Source organism: Carettochelys insculpta, chromosome 17 (genome assembly GCF_033958435.1).
Source record: "Carettochelys insculpta isolate YL-2023 chromosome 17, ASM3395843v1, whole genome shotgun sequence".
Lineage (NCBI taxonomy): Eukaryota > Metazoa > Chordata > Testudines > Carettochelyidae > Carettochelys > Carettochelys insculpta.
The window spans coordinates 14,050,258-14,070,000 of NC_134153.1; the positions used below are offsets into that span (position 1 = coordinate 14,050,258).

The 19,743-nt window shown below is 41.7% G+C and overlaps 1 protein-coding gene across 4 annotated transcripts in view; it reads left to right on the top strand.

Annotated features, from left to right (window-relative positions):
• PMEPA1 (prostate transmembrane protein, androgen induced 1) overlaps positions 1 to 17,942 on the top strand; it is an 84,378-nt gene extending 66,436 nt beyond the window's left edge. The window contains exons 2-4 of one of the 4 annotated variants that reach the window (XM_075011786.1): positions 3,952 to 4,106; positions 12,349 to 12,402; positions 12,502 to 17,942. In XM_075011786.1, the coding sequence (XP_074867887.1) occupies positions 3,952 to 4,106; positions 12,349 to 12,402; positions 12,502 to 13,050 (758 nt within the window). In that variant the 3' untranslated portion in view covers positions 13,051 to 17,942. The remainder of the gene's footprint in view (positions 1 to 3,951; positions 4,107 to 12,348; positions 12,403 to 12,501) is intronic. The other 3 variants (XM_075011787.1, XM_075011788.1, XM_075011789.1) reach the window with 3 other exon arrangements.
• Positions 17,943 to 19,743: the final 1,801 nt, after the last annotated feature.

Sequence of the window (19,743 nt, forward strand, 5' to 3'; positions counted from 1 at the left end):
TCAACAGCACTCTGTCTAAACAGACTTTGTGCCAAGTCTTAGAAGTCTTAGTTACAGAAAACACACAGAGCTTTTCCTGGGACAGCTCAGACCAAGAGCAGCCATAAAACGTTCAGGTTGGAATGGCAGACCAGGACTTCAACCTGAGTAACAAGCAATCTTTGTATCTGCTGCAGTTTTAGTTGCTAATCATACTCTGGCAGATTTTTTTTTTTTTTTTTTTTTTTAGCATATGGAGAGCTCTTGTAAATCCAAGTGCATGTACAATCTATAGCATTGTCCAAGTTTGTTCTGAATACCATATCTTTCTGAGTGCATACAATATGACTTCCGTTTTTCTTCCTGAATAATTAAATGGGGTTCTCCAGATTTAGTATGACTGGGGTCACCTTATCAGGAAAGATTGTGGGGCTGGGGTGAGGATATTTCTTGGAAAGAATATTTTAGTCACTCAGAGTAGAAAGTATCTGACTTAACATACGGTTAACTCACCCAGTTTGAGTTTAGAAAGTCGCTCAGTTTGAAAGGGTTTTTTGCAAAGTGCTGCGTAGTCTTATAGTGAACTGGGACTCTTCCCCCCTCCACCCCCACTCCCCCCAGTTCTTTCTCTCTGAATGGCAACCGTTTACAACAGGCCTTTGGATCTGAATAAACGTCTCCAGGGAACCTTTTTTTCCCGAGGGGGTTTGGTGTTCCCCTGTGGACAGAGCACCACAATAGCCCCATTGGGAGCCAGAATCGCTCCTCCCAGTTCAGTCTAGCGTTCTGCAATTCTGGGATTCTTGTCTCGCTAAAGAAACGCGGATGAGCCCAAAAGGCAGGTCTCCTGCTGCTCGGAACATGGGGATGGCAGCTGTGGGAATCCCCTCCGTGCTGCAGACAGGCAGCCATAAATCTGGTTACTAAAACAAACAACAATCCCTTGCTCCTATATGAACTTCCCTCTTGACAGGAGAGGCTGAGGCCCGTGCAGTGCAGTGCATGAGAGGACTGCCAAAAGCAGTCAGCCCTAACTCCACCCTCAAGGCAGCCTGCCTGTCTGCCAGGGGCTTAGAGCTGTCTAGGAAGCAACCAAGCATGCCCAGGGCGATAGCAGTTAACACAAGGACAAGGGGATTGTCTCCCTGTCAGGGTGCCTGTTACCTTTAACCCCTCATGGTTGGAAGGAAACAAAAGGGCTCCGGGTAATGGTTTCAAGCCTCTCATCCTTTTGGTCATGCAAGGAGGCTTTCTACAAAGGGCACTTGAATTTTAATGCTCAATATTTAAATGAGGTGAAGAGCCTGTGTGACTGTTTCCCTTCATGGCATTGTGTGGCTTTTTGACGTATCTCATTGAGATAGCAAGGGCAGGGTTGCCTTTTCTCTGGAGGGGATTTAAAGACCTCTGTTTATTACGGGCCCCAAAATAAGCCCCAGCGACAGGCTGCAGCTGTGAATGTGGGTGTTAGGGGACAATGTGCGTACTGTATGTTACCATGCAGTGGAGAGCACTACATCTAGATTGTTGAGATTTTGAAAGGCTCTGAGAGGGAGACAGTGCTGTGCCGTCACTGGGTGAATTTCTACACCCGTCTTCTCTCCAGCTCGCTTCTTCCCACTAAAAAATGGTATCTAAGAGACTCATGCTTGGAAGTTGTGGCTTTGTAATAGTTTGAGACAACAGCATTGTGGGGGAGCGGAGATGGAATCTACCAAGGTCATATGCACATTTTTCTCCACAGAAACGTTACCTGAAGATTTCTGCTATGTAGTTGCATTATAAAAAGTAATGAAATGTAAGAGTTCTTGGATTACTTTTCCCCCATGAAACTATTAGCAATAATAGTGTGTGGCATGGTATGAAGTTCTTGGGGATGATTTACTGGTTATAAGCATCCTTCTGCTTCTGAGAACCACAGATCTCAATCCCAGCAGGGACAAATAGCCCTTGTTTCTCCCATGGGCTATGCTGCCTGTGGAATTTTCAGATTAAACCTTAAAAGAGAGAAATTCTATGTTGTTGGCATGCTGGGCCCGTCACCGTGTTGTCTGGGCAGCTCGTCTGCTTTACTGATGATGATCCCATGGCTCTGTTGGTTTGTCCCTGGGACATCAGCTAACATTCCCTTTCCGTTGCTGTTTGGGCAGGGTAGTGCAGAATGGCTGTTTCACTCAGTTGCCTCTTCCATCCCAGAGACAGCTGCACCTTCAGTGGTACTGTAGATAGGTGGGCTCCAATCCTTACGTTTCAATGCCAGTTGCAGTGTCTGTGATAGCAGAGGGCACGGCTTTTGAAAACGTGGTTGTGGCTGCTCTCATGGAAGAGCAGGTTACAGCTACATCATCAGCGCTGTTGGCTTTGCTTCTCCTCCCTTTTCCACCTTGAAACGGCCCCAGCTTTTACATATATCACTCGGGGATAGCACAGTTGGACAAGCACTGTGCCCTCATGTCAGCTGAGAGCACAGGTGTCAGCATTGGTTCAGCAGACAGAGCAACTTTGTGGCCACCTGTCAGGGAGCTGAGTTGCTCCTTGGATGCTGAATACATCTTGTCAGAACTAGGATTGCAAGGAAATATCCATCCAGCTGTCACGTGATGTTTCCAATATCTAGTTCCAACCAATGTCTGCAACAGTCCAAGGGAGGAGCTCTTGCTTTTGACTTTAGGAGCCATTCCATATCAGTTGTGAAATGGTGTCCCGTGGAGATGCAGGAAAATTAAGTGGTAACCTTCCAAGGCTCTTTGTTCACCCCATTCAAGCCCCCCACGCCCCTGGGCTGTGCACTGAAGTGAATGCTATATGGAGATCAGGCCTGTAGGAGGTAGGGGGTGCAACCTGGGCAGATTCAGTATCTGTCTTTCACTGCAAGCCACAAGATCTGATCTACTGTGAGTTTTTGGCAGATTAACTGGACCTAGCAAGGGAGATTGTAGCATGGGTGGGATTGGGAATCTATTCTTAGGTGTGATCCAGGCTTGTTGTGGACCCTTGAAGTCCCCATGGACAAACCTGTGAAAAAGGAATTTTACTCTCCCAACTCAGATGACTCTTAAGGCTTAATTGACCACAAGCTCCTCAGCTGAATATGGCTATTTAAATGTTGAGTATACTGCAAAACTGAACTCAGTTTTCAAAATTGTGTAAATAAGACCAGCAGTATTTGAAGCATGCCTTCACTAAATGGGTTGCTGGGGCATGCAGCACAGAAATACAACTTGGACAGTCTGGTTAGTGAAGGCAGGTAGCAAACATTTCTGGGAGGGATATTGAGGTATCTCCCTGGGGTGCGGGGGGGCTACTGGGGGTGGTTGAGAAGTTTGGTCTCTAGACTCCAACTTGGCAACTTAAGCCTATAAAACCAACCCTAGGCATGATTTAAAGTCATTTTGCCTTTGGAGATTTTGTTTAAAGACAGTCCTTCATCTATTATTGATGAGGTTGTTACTTCTTGGTGGTGGTGATTTCCTTTTTCTGTGTTTCTGGAAGGTTGCAGAAAATGCCTGCGTCCAGGTTTGCTGACGGGTGGAGGTGGGGCAAAGGGGGTAGTTGCCCCCAGGCCTGCATTTCAAAGGGAACCAGAGTTCCACCTGCCATTGCTGCTAAAGTGGCAGTGGCTGGAGCTCTGGGCCCCTTTGAAATGCTGTGGAGAACTGTGCCACCGCTCCATGTGTGGTTCTGAGGGAGTATGGGGAGGCAGGGCTGACAGCCCTAAGCCCCGCCCCTTCTGCCATTGGCCCTTCCCCATTTGAGGCCAGGGAACCCGGGCCCCCTCCCTCCTAGCCCCTGGGCCTGTGGCAACTATCGGCACCACTGCCTGCATCCAAGAGCTTGAAATATCCATGGAAACAGGTCAGCTGCGCGGCTCCACTACTTTTATGGCCAAACTCGCTCTAGGATTTTTGGTACTGTGTTTGTTTGGTGCTGCTTACTAAGATGGCTCAAAATGCATGTCTGCATCTCTTGCAGCGGAGTTGGAGTTTGTCCAGATAATCATAATTGTGGTGGTGATGATGGTGATGGTGGTAGTTATCACATGTCTGCTGAACCACTACAAACTCTCTGCACGATCCTTCATCAACCGGCACAGTCAAGGGAGAAGGAGAGATGAGAATCTATCTTCAGTAAGTAACTCTCCCCATTTCTGTGTGTGCATTGCTGTCCAGATGATAAGAAGCTGGTGAAAAGTTAAAGGTGGAAGGAGTCCAGTTTGATTGCATTTGCCAATCTTGTAAGGGGCTTGTGCCATTTAGAACCCTATGGCAAGCACCCAACAAATAGCTAAATCTTTCAGGCCGTTGTGCTCTTGCAAAATTTTGGTTAGAAACTTCCGGTTCCCATTCTTTGTCTTGAGAACAAAACCTCCACATGTCTGAAGTTGGGCGCCTTGCATGAGGGCATGTATCATAGCCTTGTTCTGTTCTGCTACTCCAGACGTGTGGTTGTGATGTTAACTCAGGGGGAACCACAGCACAGCAGTAAGAGTATTCTAGCCCCTGACTCTGAAAACAGCAGTTAGATGGGATTCATATTATTGATTTGCATAACCCTAAAATGCAGTGATCCTTTGGGTGTTGCATTAGCTAGAGAATCCTAAACTACACTTTTATTTCAAGGTGAGAGTGCAAATATCATACTGTATTTATTCTGTGCCTTAGATAGTGAGTCTGTTCTGGTATGGCTATGATCTGAAGAAGAGGGTCTATCCCACAGAAGCTCATCACCCAATAAATTATTTTGTTAGTCTTTAAAGTGCTACTAGACTGCTTTTTTATTTTGATAGAATATAAACTAAAATGGCTATAGTAACAGAGAGGGAGCTATGCTAGTCTATATACTATCAAACAAAAAAGCAGTCAAGTAGCACCTTAAAGACTAACAAAATAATTTATTAGGTGAGCTTTCGTGGGACAGACCCACTTCTTCAGACCATAGCCACTGTTCTGGTCTGGCTTTGGTCTGAAGAAGTGGGTCTGTCCCACGAAAGCTCACCTAATAAATTATTTTGTTAGTCTTTAAGGTTCTACTTGACTGCTTTTTTGCTTTAACACGTCTATCTCTCTGTTACTATTTACTAGGGTATTCTATAGTAGTGGCCTAAAAGCTGCATTATTACCCCTATTGCAACTAGAAATGCAGTGATTTTTTGTCTCATTGCTGTAGTGTACAGCACAGAAAACACGTTCAGTCTAACAAAGAAAATTTGCCCTACAATAATACCTGTAAAGTTCATGGCACAATCTAAGCTTCCTGCTTCTTTTGAACAAAGAGGAAATAAAAATCTTTTAATTGTAGTGTTGACACAAATTAATCAAAATCCATTCCAATATCATGACAGATACTAGTCATGCTGCTTATTGCACAAGAGGAAGATGTTCAGGTATTATGGTGATAAACACATTATAAGAACTTACATAGAAAAAAACCCACAATCCTTTTTTTTTGGTGGCTGAGTATGTGATTTCCATTCCATTTTGCTTGATCTACCATTTAGTACAGCAGTAACTTGTGTTCGTGTAAAGCCTTGCATCCCAAGGGATCCCAAAGCTTTTTAACAATCTCTCAAACTGCCACAGGTGTAGAAGGCAGTACATGGCAGCCCTCTTCAGCAGTCTGGCACTTGAAGAGAGGAGGAACATTTCATCCATTTGAAACTATTCAGGAGTTTCTGTAGGCAGAAAATAAAAATTAGAATGTCCTCAAATCTGTACAAAATGCAACTCACATTTTTCCCAATTCATAGATTTCTACTGTCCCAGCACATGTTTAGTGTGTTATGAATGGTGCACCATTCCCAGGCATCTTGGGCTTCCTACAATACGAGACCCCAATAAAGCTGATCCCTTTAAAAACAGAAAACTTGTCAATCGAAAGGGTGAGTGAGTTCTAGCGAGTCCACCCTAGGAAACTTATTGAAGTGCCCAAAGCCTATATTAACTGGGCTTTTGGTGGTGCTATCCAGTATTAATGTAATGGACAGAAGAAGGCAAACCACCCCCATTCCACAGATTCTGTCTAACCGTGGCATGAAGTGCTCAGAGGGTGCTGAGGTCCCTTGTCAAGGGCTTCTTGCCAAAGTGAGGGACACCCACAACTGTGAAATCATGCAGTTTAGTTACAGGACCCTGTATTTCGTTTTAGTGGAAGGTACCTCTAAGCATTGAAGTGATAAATTGTTGTTGAAGCCGTCTCAAAGAGGTAGCTGTGTTAGTCTGTAGCTTCACAAAAAAACAAGCAGTCCTGTAGCACCCTAAAGACTAACAAAGTTATGTATTAGGTAATGAGCAAGATGAACTCTTTAACAAGTTTCAGAGGGGTAGCCATGTTATTTCGTTGCTTCACAAAAAAACAAGAAGTCTTGTAGCACCTTAAAGACTAACAATTAGGTTCCGAGCTTTCATGGGTAAGACCCACTTCATCAGATTTTGGAGCCTTTTCTCTTTTAACAGTATTTATGTGATAGTGACTTGCAGAGGAGGTGTTTTACAAAAACATCTGTCTGTTTGAATAGTAACAGAGAGATAGCCGTCCTAGTCTATATACTACCAAAACAAAAAAGCAGTCCAGTAGCACTTTAAAGACTAACAGAATAATTTATTAGGTGATGAGCTTTCGTGGGACAGACCCACTTCTTCAGACCATAGCCATAACAGAACAGGCTCAATATTTAAGGCACAGCGAACCAAAAATAGTAATCAAGGTTGACAAATCAGAAAAATATTATCAAGGTGACCAAATCAGAGAGCAGAGGGCCAGAAGGGGGAGCGGGGGAGTCAAGAATCAGATGAAGCAAAGTATGTAAAAGAACCGCTATAATGAGCTAGAAAATTGCTATCCAAGTTCTAGCCACATGTTAATGTGTCGGATTTGAATATAAAAGAGAGTTCAGCAGCCTCTCTTTCCAAACTGCTGTGAAAATTCCTCTTCAGTAAAACAGAGACTTTCAGGTCTTTAACAGAATTATTTTGGTTCTCTGTGCCTTAAATATTGAGTCTGTTCTGGTATGGCTATGATCTGAAGAAGTGGGTCTGTCCCACGAAAGCTCATCACCTAATACATTATTTTATCTGTCTGTTTGGAGTGAGCAAGCCAGGGATGAGAGCTGACATTCAAACCTGAAACCAAATCCCGGGGGTTCATCTCAGAAACCTTTGTTGCCATTCTTTCAAAATTCTTGTGCATCTCGTTTCTGCCAGTAACAAAATACCAAAAGAGAGGATCTTTTTTGTGATGCTTTCAGTCTAGCCAACAGTAGACAAGAGCTGCAAGTTCAGGAGAAAAGCTGTTCTTGCAAGATTCCCACCCAACAGCAAGCGACATACCGATTTCTCAAGATAGATCAGACCAGGTTTTCATCTGATCTGGTGTAATGGCTCTATGACTGGCTCTTCCTAAATACTTTAGGAGCTTAACACAGCCCATCATGGACAATAACAAGAGCATCAGGAAAGCATCCTTCTGCTCCCAGTTGGGGTCTGGGTGCCTTCATATGAGATCTGTAGGTTTTTTAATCATAACTAATTCTGTCTTTTATATAAATGTGTACTTATATTACAGATGTTCACCTGACAGGCATGAAGAGAGCTCTGCAGCAAAAGCTCACCTGTAATGGCCTCTGATAGAAGCTAGGCCTCCAAGGCTACATCTACACTACAGTGATATGTTGACAGAAGTTACTGTCAGAAGATGTCGTCTGACAAAACTTCTGTCCACATATCGTGGCCACACATGAAAGTGGATCGCTCTGGCGACAGAGAGCAGCCAGACTGCTCAGCCACTCTCCACAAAATGGCCAGTGGGAAGCAGAGCAGATAGGGCTGCCCAGTGACCTAGAAGCCCTGGCTGTTAACAGCATCTATGTGGCTTTTTTGTTGATAGATTCAGCTGAGAAAGGCATTTTTCCTCATGGAGGAGAAGCAGAAGGCTGTTGACCAAAGTTCCGAGTTCTGTCAACAGAGTGCATTTTTCCTGTGCATGCTCCGCAAGTTTTGTCAACAAAACTCTCTAGTGTAGATGTAGCTTACGGGTGTTGCAAGCCCTCAGACTCTGTCTCTGCACTCAGGTGCCTGCTGTTGATGGCCCAACCTGCATTGAGAGGCTTATGGGCTGAGGGGTGCAAGGTTCTGATTGATCGTTGTGTTATGCCTAGAGGCAGCTGCAGACACATCCCAGAAGATAGAAAGTTGGTCCAAATCTCTACGGTCTTTGAGGGCTGTCTGGAAGTGGAACCTCTTGTGGGGAGAGAAGGGTTTGAGGGAGAAGGGCAGCAGTGCAAACCCAAGATAACATCCTGGTTGGTTTACACTATACCACTTTAGTACTGCTTGCATTGTGTATAGTACTTTCAGAGGCTGTTGGTGTTTACCACCAAAGGAATACTTCTGTAACACAAATTAGCTCCATAGATCAAAAAGCTACATTATCTTTTATTTTTAATTATGAATCATGTCTTGGTTTCCTTCCTCCCCGCCCCTCTAGAGGAAAGCTTCACCCCCCCACACCCCATACAGTGTAATTAACTCACAGCCACACATTACTTTAGTTACTGGCCTGCTGTGAGCATTCCTGTAAGGACAGAAAAGCCCCCTAGTGTGCTAAACAGGAAGCTCATTACACCGGGATCAATCATAATAAAGATTTTAAAAGTGGCTCATTTAAGATTCAGCACAGTGTGATTTTTTTTTCCTGTAGAAAATAATGTTCCAACATCAATTGCTGCCTTTCAGCTCTGCCCATTCCCTGTATTGAACTAGACAATAGTTTGCCAAGCCACTTGGACTGAAGGATTTTTAGAGACAAACTTTTTCATGCCCAGAGAAGCCCTTGGAGCTATGCACTTTCCATCTATTGAAGAACTCAAGTGGCCTATTGCTTGCAATAAGTTTGAGAGAGGGGTGGTTTTTAAGATTTGAATTTAGAGTCCATCCTGTCTTTTCTTAATTGCAATTAAAAGAAGACAGCCTTACAGATTTCCCACAGAAGTTTTTAATGTGATCACTGCTGGCACCCTGTTGCTCTGTTGACTTCTCTGCCAGCCACAGACACCTTCATGTCTCCAAAGCCTAGAATCTGAGTATCTCTAGAAAACGCTGTAAAACCTTTCCTGCGAAAGAATCATTTCCGCCATAAAAATAACACTCACAACACTGACACCCTCTTCTACGCCTACTGATTCCCTAGAAAAGGAAATTGAGTCAGAAATCCTTCTCCAAGCACGTTTGTAGCTCCCAAAAAGCTTCACGATTGCTATGTCATTTGCTTTTAGAGGGAAGGGTCTCCTATAGTATAGTGACCATATTGTAAAGTAACTGAGACACAGCAACGAACAAAAAGACTCTGTAAGTAGATGGATAGAATTCTTAAATACACAACTTTTAGTTACAGTTATATGGCCAGCCGTGCCTTTTTTTTTTCCGGTAAGCCCTGGACTGTGAAGTCATGTGCAGACACCAGAATCTCAGCTTTTTAAAAAACAAAAAGAAGGTTTATAAGCCATCATGCTTGCAGAGATAAGCTTGGAAACTCATGAGCTGTGCAAGCTCAAAAGCTAGAAGGCAAATAATAAGAACTCCCAATGTAGTATTTTGAAAATCTGATTATCCTAAGCCAATCTCATGGTTGGTGTGATTTTTTTTTTTTATTTTGATTTTGGTGGTAGTGGTGGAAAGGGGGATTAACCTTCCTCGTGATTCTGGGATTGGCATTATCGCACGCGCATGGTCCAAGCGACAGAAATTTTTGAAAAAAGAACGTGAACTATGATTAATATTTTATCCTAAAAAAACTTTGCACACCTCTGGCAGCTGCTCCTGATCCACTTATTATTTGCTTCACTTATATTAAAAGAAGAGACATAAGCAGGGTTCCCTCTAATTTTTTCCATCCATGTGCAGAATAAATTATGTGCACCAGGCATGTGCACATCTGCACCACCAGTAGAAACACATGTTGCCAGCTGTGGGAGACTGAGCGCTCTGCTAATAAACTGGGCGGCACTTGGAGCTCTCCTGGGTGGCCACCCAAGCACCCAGCTTTCAGGGAACAGTGTATGCAAGCTGCTACTCGGACACCATAGTGATGGATTCTGTCCAAGGCCCCAGTCCTGCAACAGTTAAGCATATCCTTAACTTCATTTGGTTAGCTCAGTTGTTTGCAGGATCAAGCCCTAAAACAGCCTAAACAGAATTAATTAGAATCAAAAGCCAAGATCAGACCACTTCAGATTTTTGCTCTGGAACTGAACTTTGCAGCTCCTGCTCATTCACTGCTTAGATTTCTGGTTGTTCCATTCAAATGTTCCTTCTACTGTGCTAGTTCCTCTTGGGCGCCATCCACGTGTGTTTATTTTCTGTGTGCTGATAGCACCTGGCAGCTCTGGTCATGGACCCCATTGTAAAGTAACTGAGACAACAACAACAAACAAAAAGACTGTCCCTGACCCAAAGAGCCTAATGTCTGAACACTGTAGGGCATGGCTGCAGAGAGACTTGATGGGCCACTGGGCAAGGTGGGAGGGACCTGGCTCCATGCTCCTGCACTGGGCGGGCCACTGAGTGGCGGGGCATGGCCCTTCAGGACAACTACAGCATGCCATGCATGGCTCTGGCAGTGATTTAAAGGATGCAGGGCTCCAGCCCTGTAGCAGCAGTGGTGGCTGGAAGCCATGGAGCTTTTTAAATTGCTGGAGCCTAGGACAGCTACCCCCTTTGTCCTCACTTCCAAGCCCCCACCTCTGGCAGTCCCGCTGTTGGGAATTGGGAGGTGAGGAGTCCAGGTGGAGGGAAACTTTGAAAGTAACTTAATTCACTTAACTACATTTCACCTCCCTTTTTAAGAGCTGCCTTATTCAGAGCAAAGTCAAAAATCCTACCTAGTGGCATAGCGTTGTCCCCTCTGCCTTGGTGAGAGTGCTGTCCTTCATGCTGCATAGCAGCCGCCTGTATGGAAACAGGCTGACATCACTGCAGGGGAAATGGAAAAGCAGATGGGATATTGCAATGGCACTGCCCACTGCTAAGTTAAATATAAAACATCTAGCATAAGGCAGTGAGGCAATAGCCGCTCAGGAAGTTTGCCATGAGGACATTGAAAAGTAAACACTTAACTGTTTCAAAGTGATTCCCTCCACTGCCCAATTGGTTCAGATTCCTTTTAATTGAGGGAACAAACAAGCATACCACAAAGCCAGCAAAGTTTTAATCAGCACCGACAGCTACAGTGACCCTAATGTGTCTAAGCCATACTGTGGCTCTCTGTTCACTTCTGAGTGCATCATAAGTGTCCCTCACATCTCTCCGTATCTCTTCTGTTGCATTGTTTTGCCTGTGCCGTACACCATAATCCCAAGCCACCTTTTGAGAGGAATGCATTTGGTTATAGAGCCAAATCCTTAACTGATTTAAATTAGGATATCGATTTCAGTGGATGTTTCCAAAGATTCCAAATTTATTTGATATTAATTGTTTTGAGTTCTCTCCTCTTTTTTTTGTGGGGGGTGAGGGAAGGAGTGTTTTGGTTCCAGGCAGACTTTTGATCTGTGATGGGCACAAGTGCTCCCTGTGGCTTAGGTGTTTAAAGAGATTTTCACCATAAAATATCCTTACAGAACATCAGTTCCCATAGGCAAAGGAAGCCACATACTATTGAATAGACTAAACAATCAGGCTACGGTTACACTAGCAAGTTTTGCCACCATAACTTGTGGAGCGTGCACACCCAAAATGCATTTTGTCAACAGTATCTGGACAAAACACAGCTCTTTTGCCAGCGCATTCTGCCTCAGAGCTTTGAGGCACAATGCCGCTGTCAACAGATTCTGTCTACAAAAAAAGCTGTGTGGCTGCTATGCGGGGCCTTCTCTCGAGAGACGGGGTATCCATAACAATGGGGAGCCCTGTCGGCTGTGCTTCCGGGTTCCTGTTTTGTCAAGAGAGCAACTGAGCAGTTCAGCCGCTCTGTCAACACAGCGGAGCACTCTTCCAATTGGCTTTTGTGTGTGGCTGTGAAGGAGTCACGCTGGTTGTTTTTCACTGTCCAATCCAACCTGTAAATGAAATTTAAAAAAAAAAACAAAACTGGAAGGCATAAATGATGAGAATAAGATTTTGAGAGTTCTTTCTGTGCTAATAATCTAATGCTCTTAATAATGCAGGTGAGAATATTGACTATTTTTGAGACCTAAGACTATATACCTACTTTATCCTTGTAAATTATATGGCTTTGTTGATTACAGCTACATCAATTTACACCAGGTGATGTTCTGGCCCAGAATATAACTTGATAGAATTCCTTTGAAAATATTTGGCAGTTTAAATGCTAGCTGGACAGGAATAATTCTCAATTCTCCTCATATTCTTTCCACTGTAGGAAGGAAGTCTGTGGCCTTCAGAAAGCACAGTGTCAGGAAGTGGAGTAACAGAGGTGAGGACGAGGCTGGCACTGCCTAATAACCTGGTCTGTTTGCATACAGGCTGAAATGTCCCCAAACTCATGCTCTCTCTCTCTCTCCCTTGTCTTCAGCAGCAAATTTACACGCCAAGACCCACAGACAGACTAGCAGTTCCATCCTTTTTGCAGAGGGACCGTTTTAATAGATTCCAGCCAACGTACCCCTACATGCAACATGAGATTGATCTTCCCCCCACCATCTCACTGTCCGATGGGGAGGAGCCACCCCCTTACCAGGGGCCCTGCACGCTACAGCTCCGAGATCCAGAGCAACAAATGGAACTAAACAGAGAATCAGTCCGGGCTCCTCCCAATAGAACCATCTTTGACAGTGACTTAATAGATAACTCAGTGTTCGGAGGGCCTTGCCCACCCAGCAGTAACTCTGGCATCAGCGCAACCTGCTACGGAAGCAATGGGAGAATGGAAGGACCACCGCCAACCTACAGTGAGGTGATAGGTCACTATCCAGGATCTACGTTTTTCCAGCACCAGCAGAGCAACAATGGCTTGCCCTCTATAATGGAGGGCAATAGACTCCACCATTCGCAAATCAATAGCCTTGAGAGCACAAATGCATGGAACAAGGATAAAGAGAAACAAAAAGGTCACCCCTTTTAAAAAAGAGATCAAACACAAAAGTAAGAACACTCTGCACTTCGCATTAAAAGAAAAAAAAAAAAAGAGTTGGGGAGGATGAGCAAAAAATAAATAAATAAATAAATAAAAAGCCCTTCCCCAGAGCTCTGTGTATAATATTTACTTGTTATGTCTGGTCTGAATGCACAAGCCAAGAAAGCTTGCAAAAACATTTCTTTGAGCTGCATCTAGAAGTTTAAAAAGGTTTAAAAAAAAAATCAACCGTAGTCCTTCATTTTTTTGTTGCTGTTGCTGTTGTTGGTTGTTGTTGTTGTTGTTGTTGCTGTTGTTTTCTAGTTGAGCTATGCGCGTGGATGCTTTTTTTTAATTTCACTTAACTTTAAAGAAAAAATTTGCACAAAACCATTTTGTTTAAAGATCTGCAATATATATATATAAATATATATTAAAATAAGAGAAACTGTATGTGTGCGGAGCAGGAGTATTTTTGTATTAGAAAAGGCCTAGTTTAAAAAAAATTTCATTGTTTTCTGAACTAGGAGAAAAAATGGCAATTTTTGAGTGCCAACTCAAAAAGGATGTATTACATTTAAAAAAAACAAAAACAAAACAAAAAAAACAGAAAAAATCAAAAGCAGGGGTTTAGAGTTATTTATATAAATGTTGAAATTTTGCACTATTTTTTAATATAAATATGTCAGTGCTTGTGTTGGTCAAAGCCTCTATCGTGTATACCAGAAAACTGTTAAGGGATACATTTCAAAATGAAGAACAAACTAGCTGGAATGGGGTGGAAAATCCTAAAGTTAAAGAGACTGGCTTGGAAGGAACATTGCAAGAGAGACTGCATCTTATGCAAATCTTTAAATTTCCATGGTCACCCAAGTGTTACCCATATAATACAGTTTTGCTACTGCATAGTTGAATGGTAGTCACTGCTGTATACATTCCCTGTAGAACAAGAGGAGTTTGTGTGTTTGCATGTATGTTACCAGTTAGGATTGTTGGACTTGAACAAAAGAAGCTCTCAGCACTTCTGTGAATTAAAAACAACTTAGCAGAAGCAATTTTTTTTTTTAATTCTCTTAGAGGAGCAGGGGGTGGGGGGGAGAAGACTTCAGTCTGAAGGAGACAAAGGGGTTTTTTTCCTTTTAAATATTAAACAGAAGGGCCCCGTTTTGAGAGGAAGTTGTTGGTTATAGAGGTTAATGTAAGTACATGATAACAACTGAAGTCTGGCTTTTTAGATAGGTTTAAATGGGACATTGAAAAAGCTGAACAATCTGTAGCTTGTTCATGTCATTTTCATACAGTGTTAAACGGGAAAACTTTTATTCTGAATAAAAAAAGAGTGCAACTGTATTGCATAAATATCCGCAGTCCTTGTACACTGCCTCTGATGGTGGTTGTTTTTTATTATGCTAGAGAAAGAGGGATTAAAAACAATAGATGGAAATGAATCTGCTCCTGTGATGTATTAAATAAAGGCTAACAAAACAATGCTTACTGCTTTAGAAGCAAAACCTTTTACTACTTCGGAATATTTCTTCATTCAAAACAAGCACCAGCCCTTGTCCCCTAGCATCAAGGTTCCACCCCTGCCAAGCACCTCCTCAAAATCATTGGATGTTTTTAATTTATCTTTGTTTCATAAGCATTTTGTCTTACTATGCTATTGTTTACATTTTTCTATTGTGTAGATATGATAGACATTTTACCCTTGTGGTAAATTTATAATGTAACAGAGTGAAATATGAGAGAGAGAAAACATGTAAGGGAATAACTGTTCTCTCTATCTTGTGTGCAAATATTATTAGCTGGGCTACCCTTCTCCATTGCTGTGAGAGGGTATCTACAAATGCGAGGAAGGGTCAGATGGGGGAACCTCAAAGAGTGAAGATTTTACAAAGAGATGTAACTTCATTTTCTGCAAGATGCTAACTAGTAGAGTAACATAAATGAAAGATATCAAGGCAATAACTATAAACTATTGTTAAGCAACTTTTCTATTACTTGAAAAAAACAAACCATGAGAACAGTTTTGAAGTTCTGACCATTTGAACAATATTTATATATATTTTAAAGAAGATAATGAATAGATGAACTTGAAGTTGGATCATTACTTTGTTTTGCTTGTGAGGCTTTTGTTTTGTTTTTTGGGGTTTCTTTTGGTTTTGTATTTGCCTTGTAATAGTCCTGTACCTTTGCAGTATCAATGCCTGCTTTTCCACAGCTTTTTGTAATCTTCATATCGTTACAAGTCACATCACCTAAATTTTGTTGACCTCCAAAACAAGAAAACAAAAAACAAATAAAGTCATGCAAAGGAATAAATCTAGTTTGTCATGAAAGGTACACAACTGATGAATTTATACAAGTTTTTACGATTTATCTTTCCTTTATGTAACATGTCTATTTAGTGCCTTATTAAAGAGACAGTAACTTGCTCTTTCAAGAGGGAGAAACAAATCTTTGCTTGTACCATGAGTTACCAGGATCAAGTCTCCTAAGCTTCAGATCCTTGCATTAAATTTTCTCGTTATGTATTTAAAAGGGGTACTGCTTCTTCAAATGCTCCCTTTCACCCACTAGATCAAGTTTGATGTGCCTAGCCATGTAAGGTGCTCCCTTTCTGCCATTGTTTTCATGAACTGTTTGCAAGGTAACTTGAATACATTTATGCACATGTCCTACTCCAGTGGGTAGGAAACTGTGGTGGATATTGTAAATGAGATACCAACCAAAAGACAAACTGAAATATAATATCTACTGCCCTCTTGAGCCAAAATGCGTGAATAGTATTGTTGGTTTTTCTTTTTTTTTTTTGTTTGTTTGTTTGTTTGTTCTGTAGTCTAACTAGTTTGTTTGCTACAAAAATGGTTACCTCAGCAGGTTTTGGGTGGAACATGCATCACATCTAAAACTGTACAGTAAATATGGAAGCATTTTGCAATGGAAGAGTTTTGCAGACTCGAGGTTGTTAAGTAATTGAACTATTTTTCATTGTGGGAGGGAAGTTATAGTGCCCAAGAAAACTATAAAATCTAACAGAAAGATCTCTGGCTGTCATGAAGGCACTGTCTAATGGGGGCTTGGTGGGAGAGGATTTGAAAATGAATACTGTAATTAGTATTGGTCAAAATTCAGAAAATCCAATTTTTAACTTTGTTTTTAAAGAAAGATGCCTACTTTTCCATCCCTGTCTCTCACCGCAACCAGTTCCCAGGAAGAGCATTTTCATTTGTTTTTCTTGCACACAAGAAGGTTGAAAACATGGGATTTTCAATGAAAAGGAATTCGTTGTTCAGTCTATATATTGCATAAAAACTAAAAGGGTCTAGCTTTTCTTTCAGCAAGATGTCTTTAACTTCCATTAACAGGGATTTTTATATGGGCATACATGGAAGGGGAACCATAGATCCCTGCCAATCTATATTCGCAAGAGCACTAAACCCTTAAAGGTGAAATCTGAGCTCCTCTGTAGTCAACAACAAAACTGCAGTTGAGTTCACCGGAGCCAGTATTTCACCCCAGTCATTTTTCCCCTAAGTCCTCTTTCTCCTTTGTATAATCTATTTGTTACCCAAATATTCAAGATGATGCACAAACCAACCCCAAAATCCTACCAGGGTGTTAGGGTCTAATTTTATCAGCCCATGGTCTATTTCTGCTGAATACTGATATCCCATATTATCAGCAAGTTACTGAAAACCAGCTGCATGCACAACAGCTGATGTATCCTTGCCCTTGGTTTCTCCCTGCCTTTCTGCAGATGAGAATTGTACTTGAACTTGATTATGGTCCTACACTACAGAAGTCAATGGAAGACTCACTGTTGATGTCAATAAGAGTGAGAGAGAGTTTTGAAGCCCTTTATGGAGCACCCTTTGTACTGATTATTTTTATTTAGCAAAAGCAGAAAGAAACAAGACTGCTTATGCTTAGCAACCTCTTGTCCCAGTCTGCCTATTTTGCTAGAAGTTTGGCATGTTAGCTTTAAAGTCATATTACCTTTTTTTTGTTTGTATCTTATAGTAGGGCAAACAGCATTCTTCGTTAAAGTGCCACCAAAACTTAGTGAACTGCAATGTGAACGAGGATTTTTAAATCAGGATGGCAAGGAAGAATGGGTTTTATTTGGTTCTAACACTGCTAAAACTAAGTTCCCTTCACAACCCTTGATTTCAACAGTTGGAATATCAGCTTTACTAATCTAGTGCATTGTTTCCTTAAGTATTTTAAAATGTATTCAATCTTAAGTGGGGGGGAGTAAGGAAAACTGATTGCTCTCTTGGGAAATGACCCCTTTAGTATGCATATGAATTTATGAAATTGCACTAACTGCTGTACTGAAAAATAAAAAAGAGCCCAACGTTTTTATTAAGGGTTGAAAAAAACTAAATCCAGATGTGTGGCATAAATAATGTTAGTCAAGAACAGAATGAATTTTTATTCTCTTCTGTCAGCTCAGATTTTCTATGTACAACACAAAGCTACAAAAAAAAAAAAGAAAAAAAAGAGAAAAAGTTTTCCAGAAACTGCTTCAAATTTTTGCTGTATTATAGAAGCTCATGAAGGACGGCATTAAAGTCCTAATTTGCCTGCCTTATAGTCACATTTCATTGTATTGATATTTTCTTAAACTTCCAGTTGCATTGCTTTGGCTTTGAAGTTTGTTATAGGCAGTCCTGTATCCTGAATTCTGTTCAAGTTTAAAGTTATGTAAACTATTGACAGCACATGCAATGCAGTACTTATCTATATTTTGCTGTTTTAGTATGAATATGTACTCTGATGCCAATTTACAAGAATCTGTTGTAAACGCTTATTGTGTAACAGTAACCAATAGTGGCAATTATATGTCATTCTAAAAGCTGCAATACTTATACAATAAATTTTACAATACTTTGGAATGTTTGTTTCACCTTTTGCTTTCTTAGCCAAATTCAGAGTTTGCCAATGCAATGTATTTTATCTGCACGTCCCAAACTTTGGAAAACATTGGAAAAAATATATCCTCTGATCTGTATTCATGTGTAGGGGAGTTAATCACTATGTAACATTCCTAATGGGCTAAAATTACAAGGCAGCATATATGTTTTTGACACTGTGGTTTTACAATGAAGCTGTAGTCTGCTCCTGGCATTTGCATGCTAATTGTTGTGTTTTGTTTTGTGTGTTTGTGTGCACGTGTGTGTCTGTGTGCACAGCTAGGTGCTGTTCTCTTTGAAATTAAGTAGTTTTAATTGCAGAAAAAGCTTTCCTGTTTTCCATTACAGCGCCAATATATGCCATCTTTGTGATCCTGCCTTTCCAACAAGAGCATTGTTGATGGTGAGAAGTTCTTGAATAACCATCAATCAATCGAGAACTGTCTAGAAGACTGATTTAAGTTTTTTAAGCACAGATAACTTGTGTGGTGACTCGTTTCCATCACAGCTGTGGTCAACTCGCAGTGATCACATTAAAATGATTATTAAAAACTGAACTGCTTGCAGGGTTTTCTTAAGGGTGTTACAGCTGGGTTCAGCTTTGTGGGATGTGCCAGAGTCTATTTCCCTCTTTAAAGTGCGAAATGTAGAGTAACATGGCATTTCCAGAGCACCACTAAGCTGAGTGCCTCTAGCACTTAACAAATATGAATTAACCCTCCCACCAGTCCTGCTCTATTGATGGTGAGATGGACATTTTATAGGTGGCTAAAGCACACCACAGAGGCTAAGAGCAGCATTCCAAAAGCGGCCATTGGTAATAGACACCTGGCCTCTGCCTTTTGGGTACTCAGCTGGGGACCACTGACTCTTCTCTTCAGAGTAGCTACCATGGATGTCAACTGGAGTTGTGGTTACTCTGCCTTCAAGGTAAACTATCAGGTGGGCACACAAAATCTCAGTGTTGGCTTTTAAAGATACTAGCCATGGTGGCTTTAAACAGATTAATAGTAAGATTCTCATCTCCAGTCCATTAGACTACTTTGCTTATCAGCTGCTTAAAGTGTTTATCATTCAGTATTCTTTCCAACTGCAGAATACAAACATGGAGAGAAGCTATTCTGCTCGTAAATGTCCCACACCTTCCCTTCTCCCACCCCAGTACCTAATAGGAAGATCTGATGGGTTGAGGTATTATGCTGCCATCCTTCTTAGCTATTTGACTCTTAATAGACCTCCCCTTAAAATACTTGAATCCCAGATCCATAAATTGGCCTGACTTTAGAATAAAACTGCATTTTAGAAGGTGCCTCCCCCCATCTCAGAGTGTGTGGAAAATGTATGTTTGAAAGTTTTAGAGACCTGACCTGGCATTTATACTTGATGCATTCTTAAGTCATGCAAAACCGATTGGATGAAGGGCTGATTCTTTAGAGGCATTAAATATCTGAGAGCCAGAGTCTATGTGTTAAATTGAGCACCTTGCACTTCTTGGATGTACAAAATGGCACTCCAGGGAGTGTGAACTCAGAGCCAGGTGTGTGTATGCAAATGCCCCAGTTGTGAAAGTGTGGTAGTCAAGAATGTGAATATCCTTTATTTATTCAAACAATATGAATAGCTTCTGAGGATCATAGGACATTGAGTCAGATACTGGGCCCATCGGTGTATCAAATAGCAAACTGACAGTCTCTCCTGTCTTCTACACCTTTTTACCAGATCCCATATTTAGAGCAGCCTTTGGTCAGGCATGGTTTGCCGGAGCAGCATCATTCACTTTGTT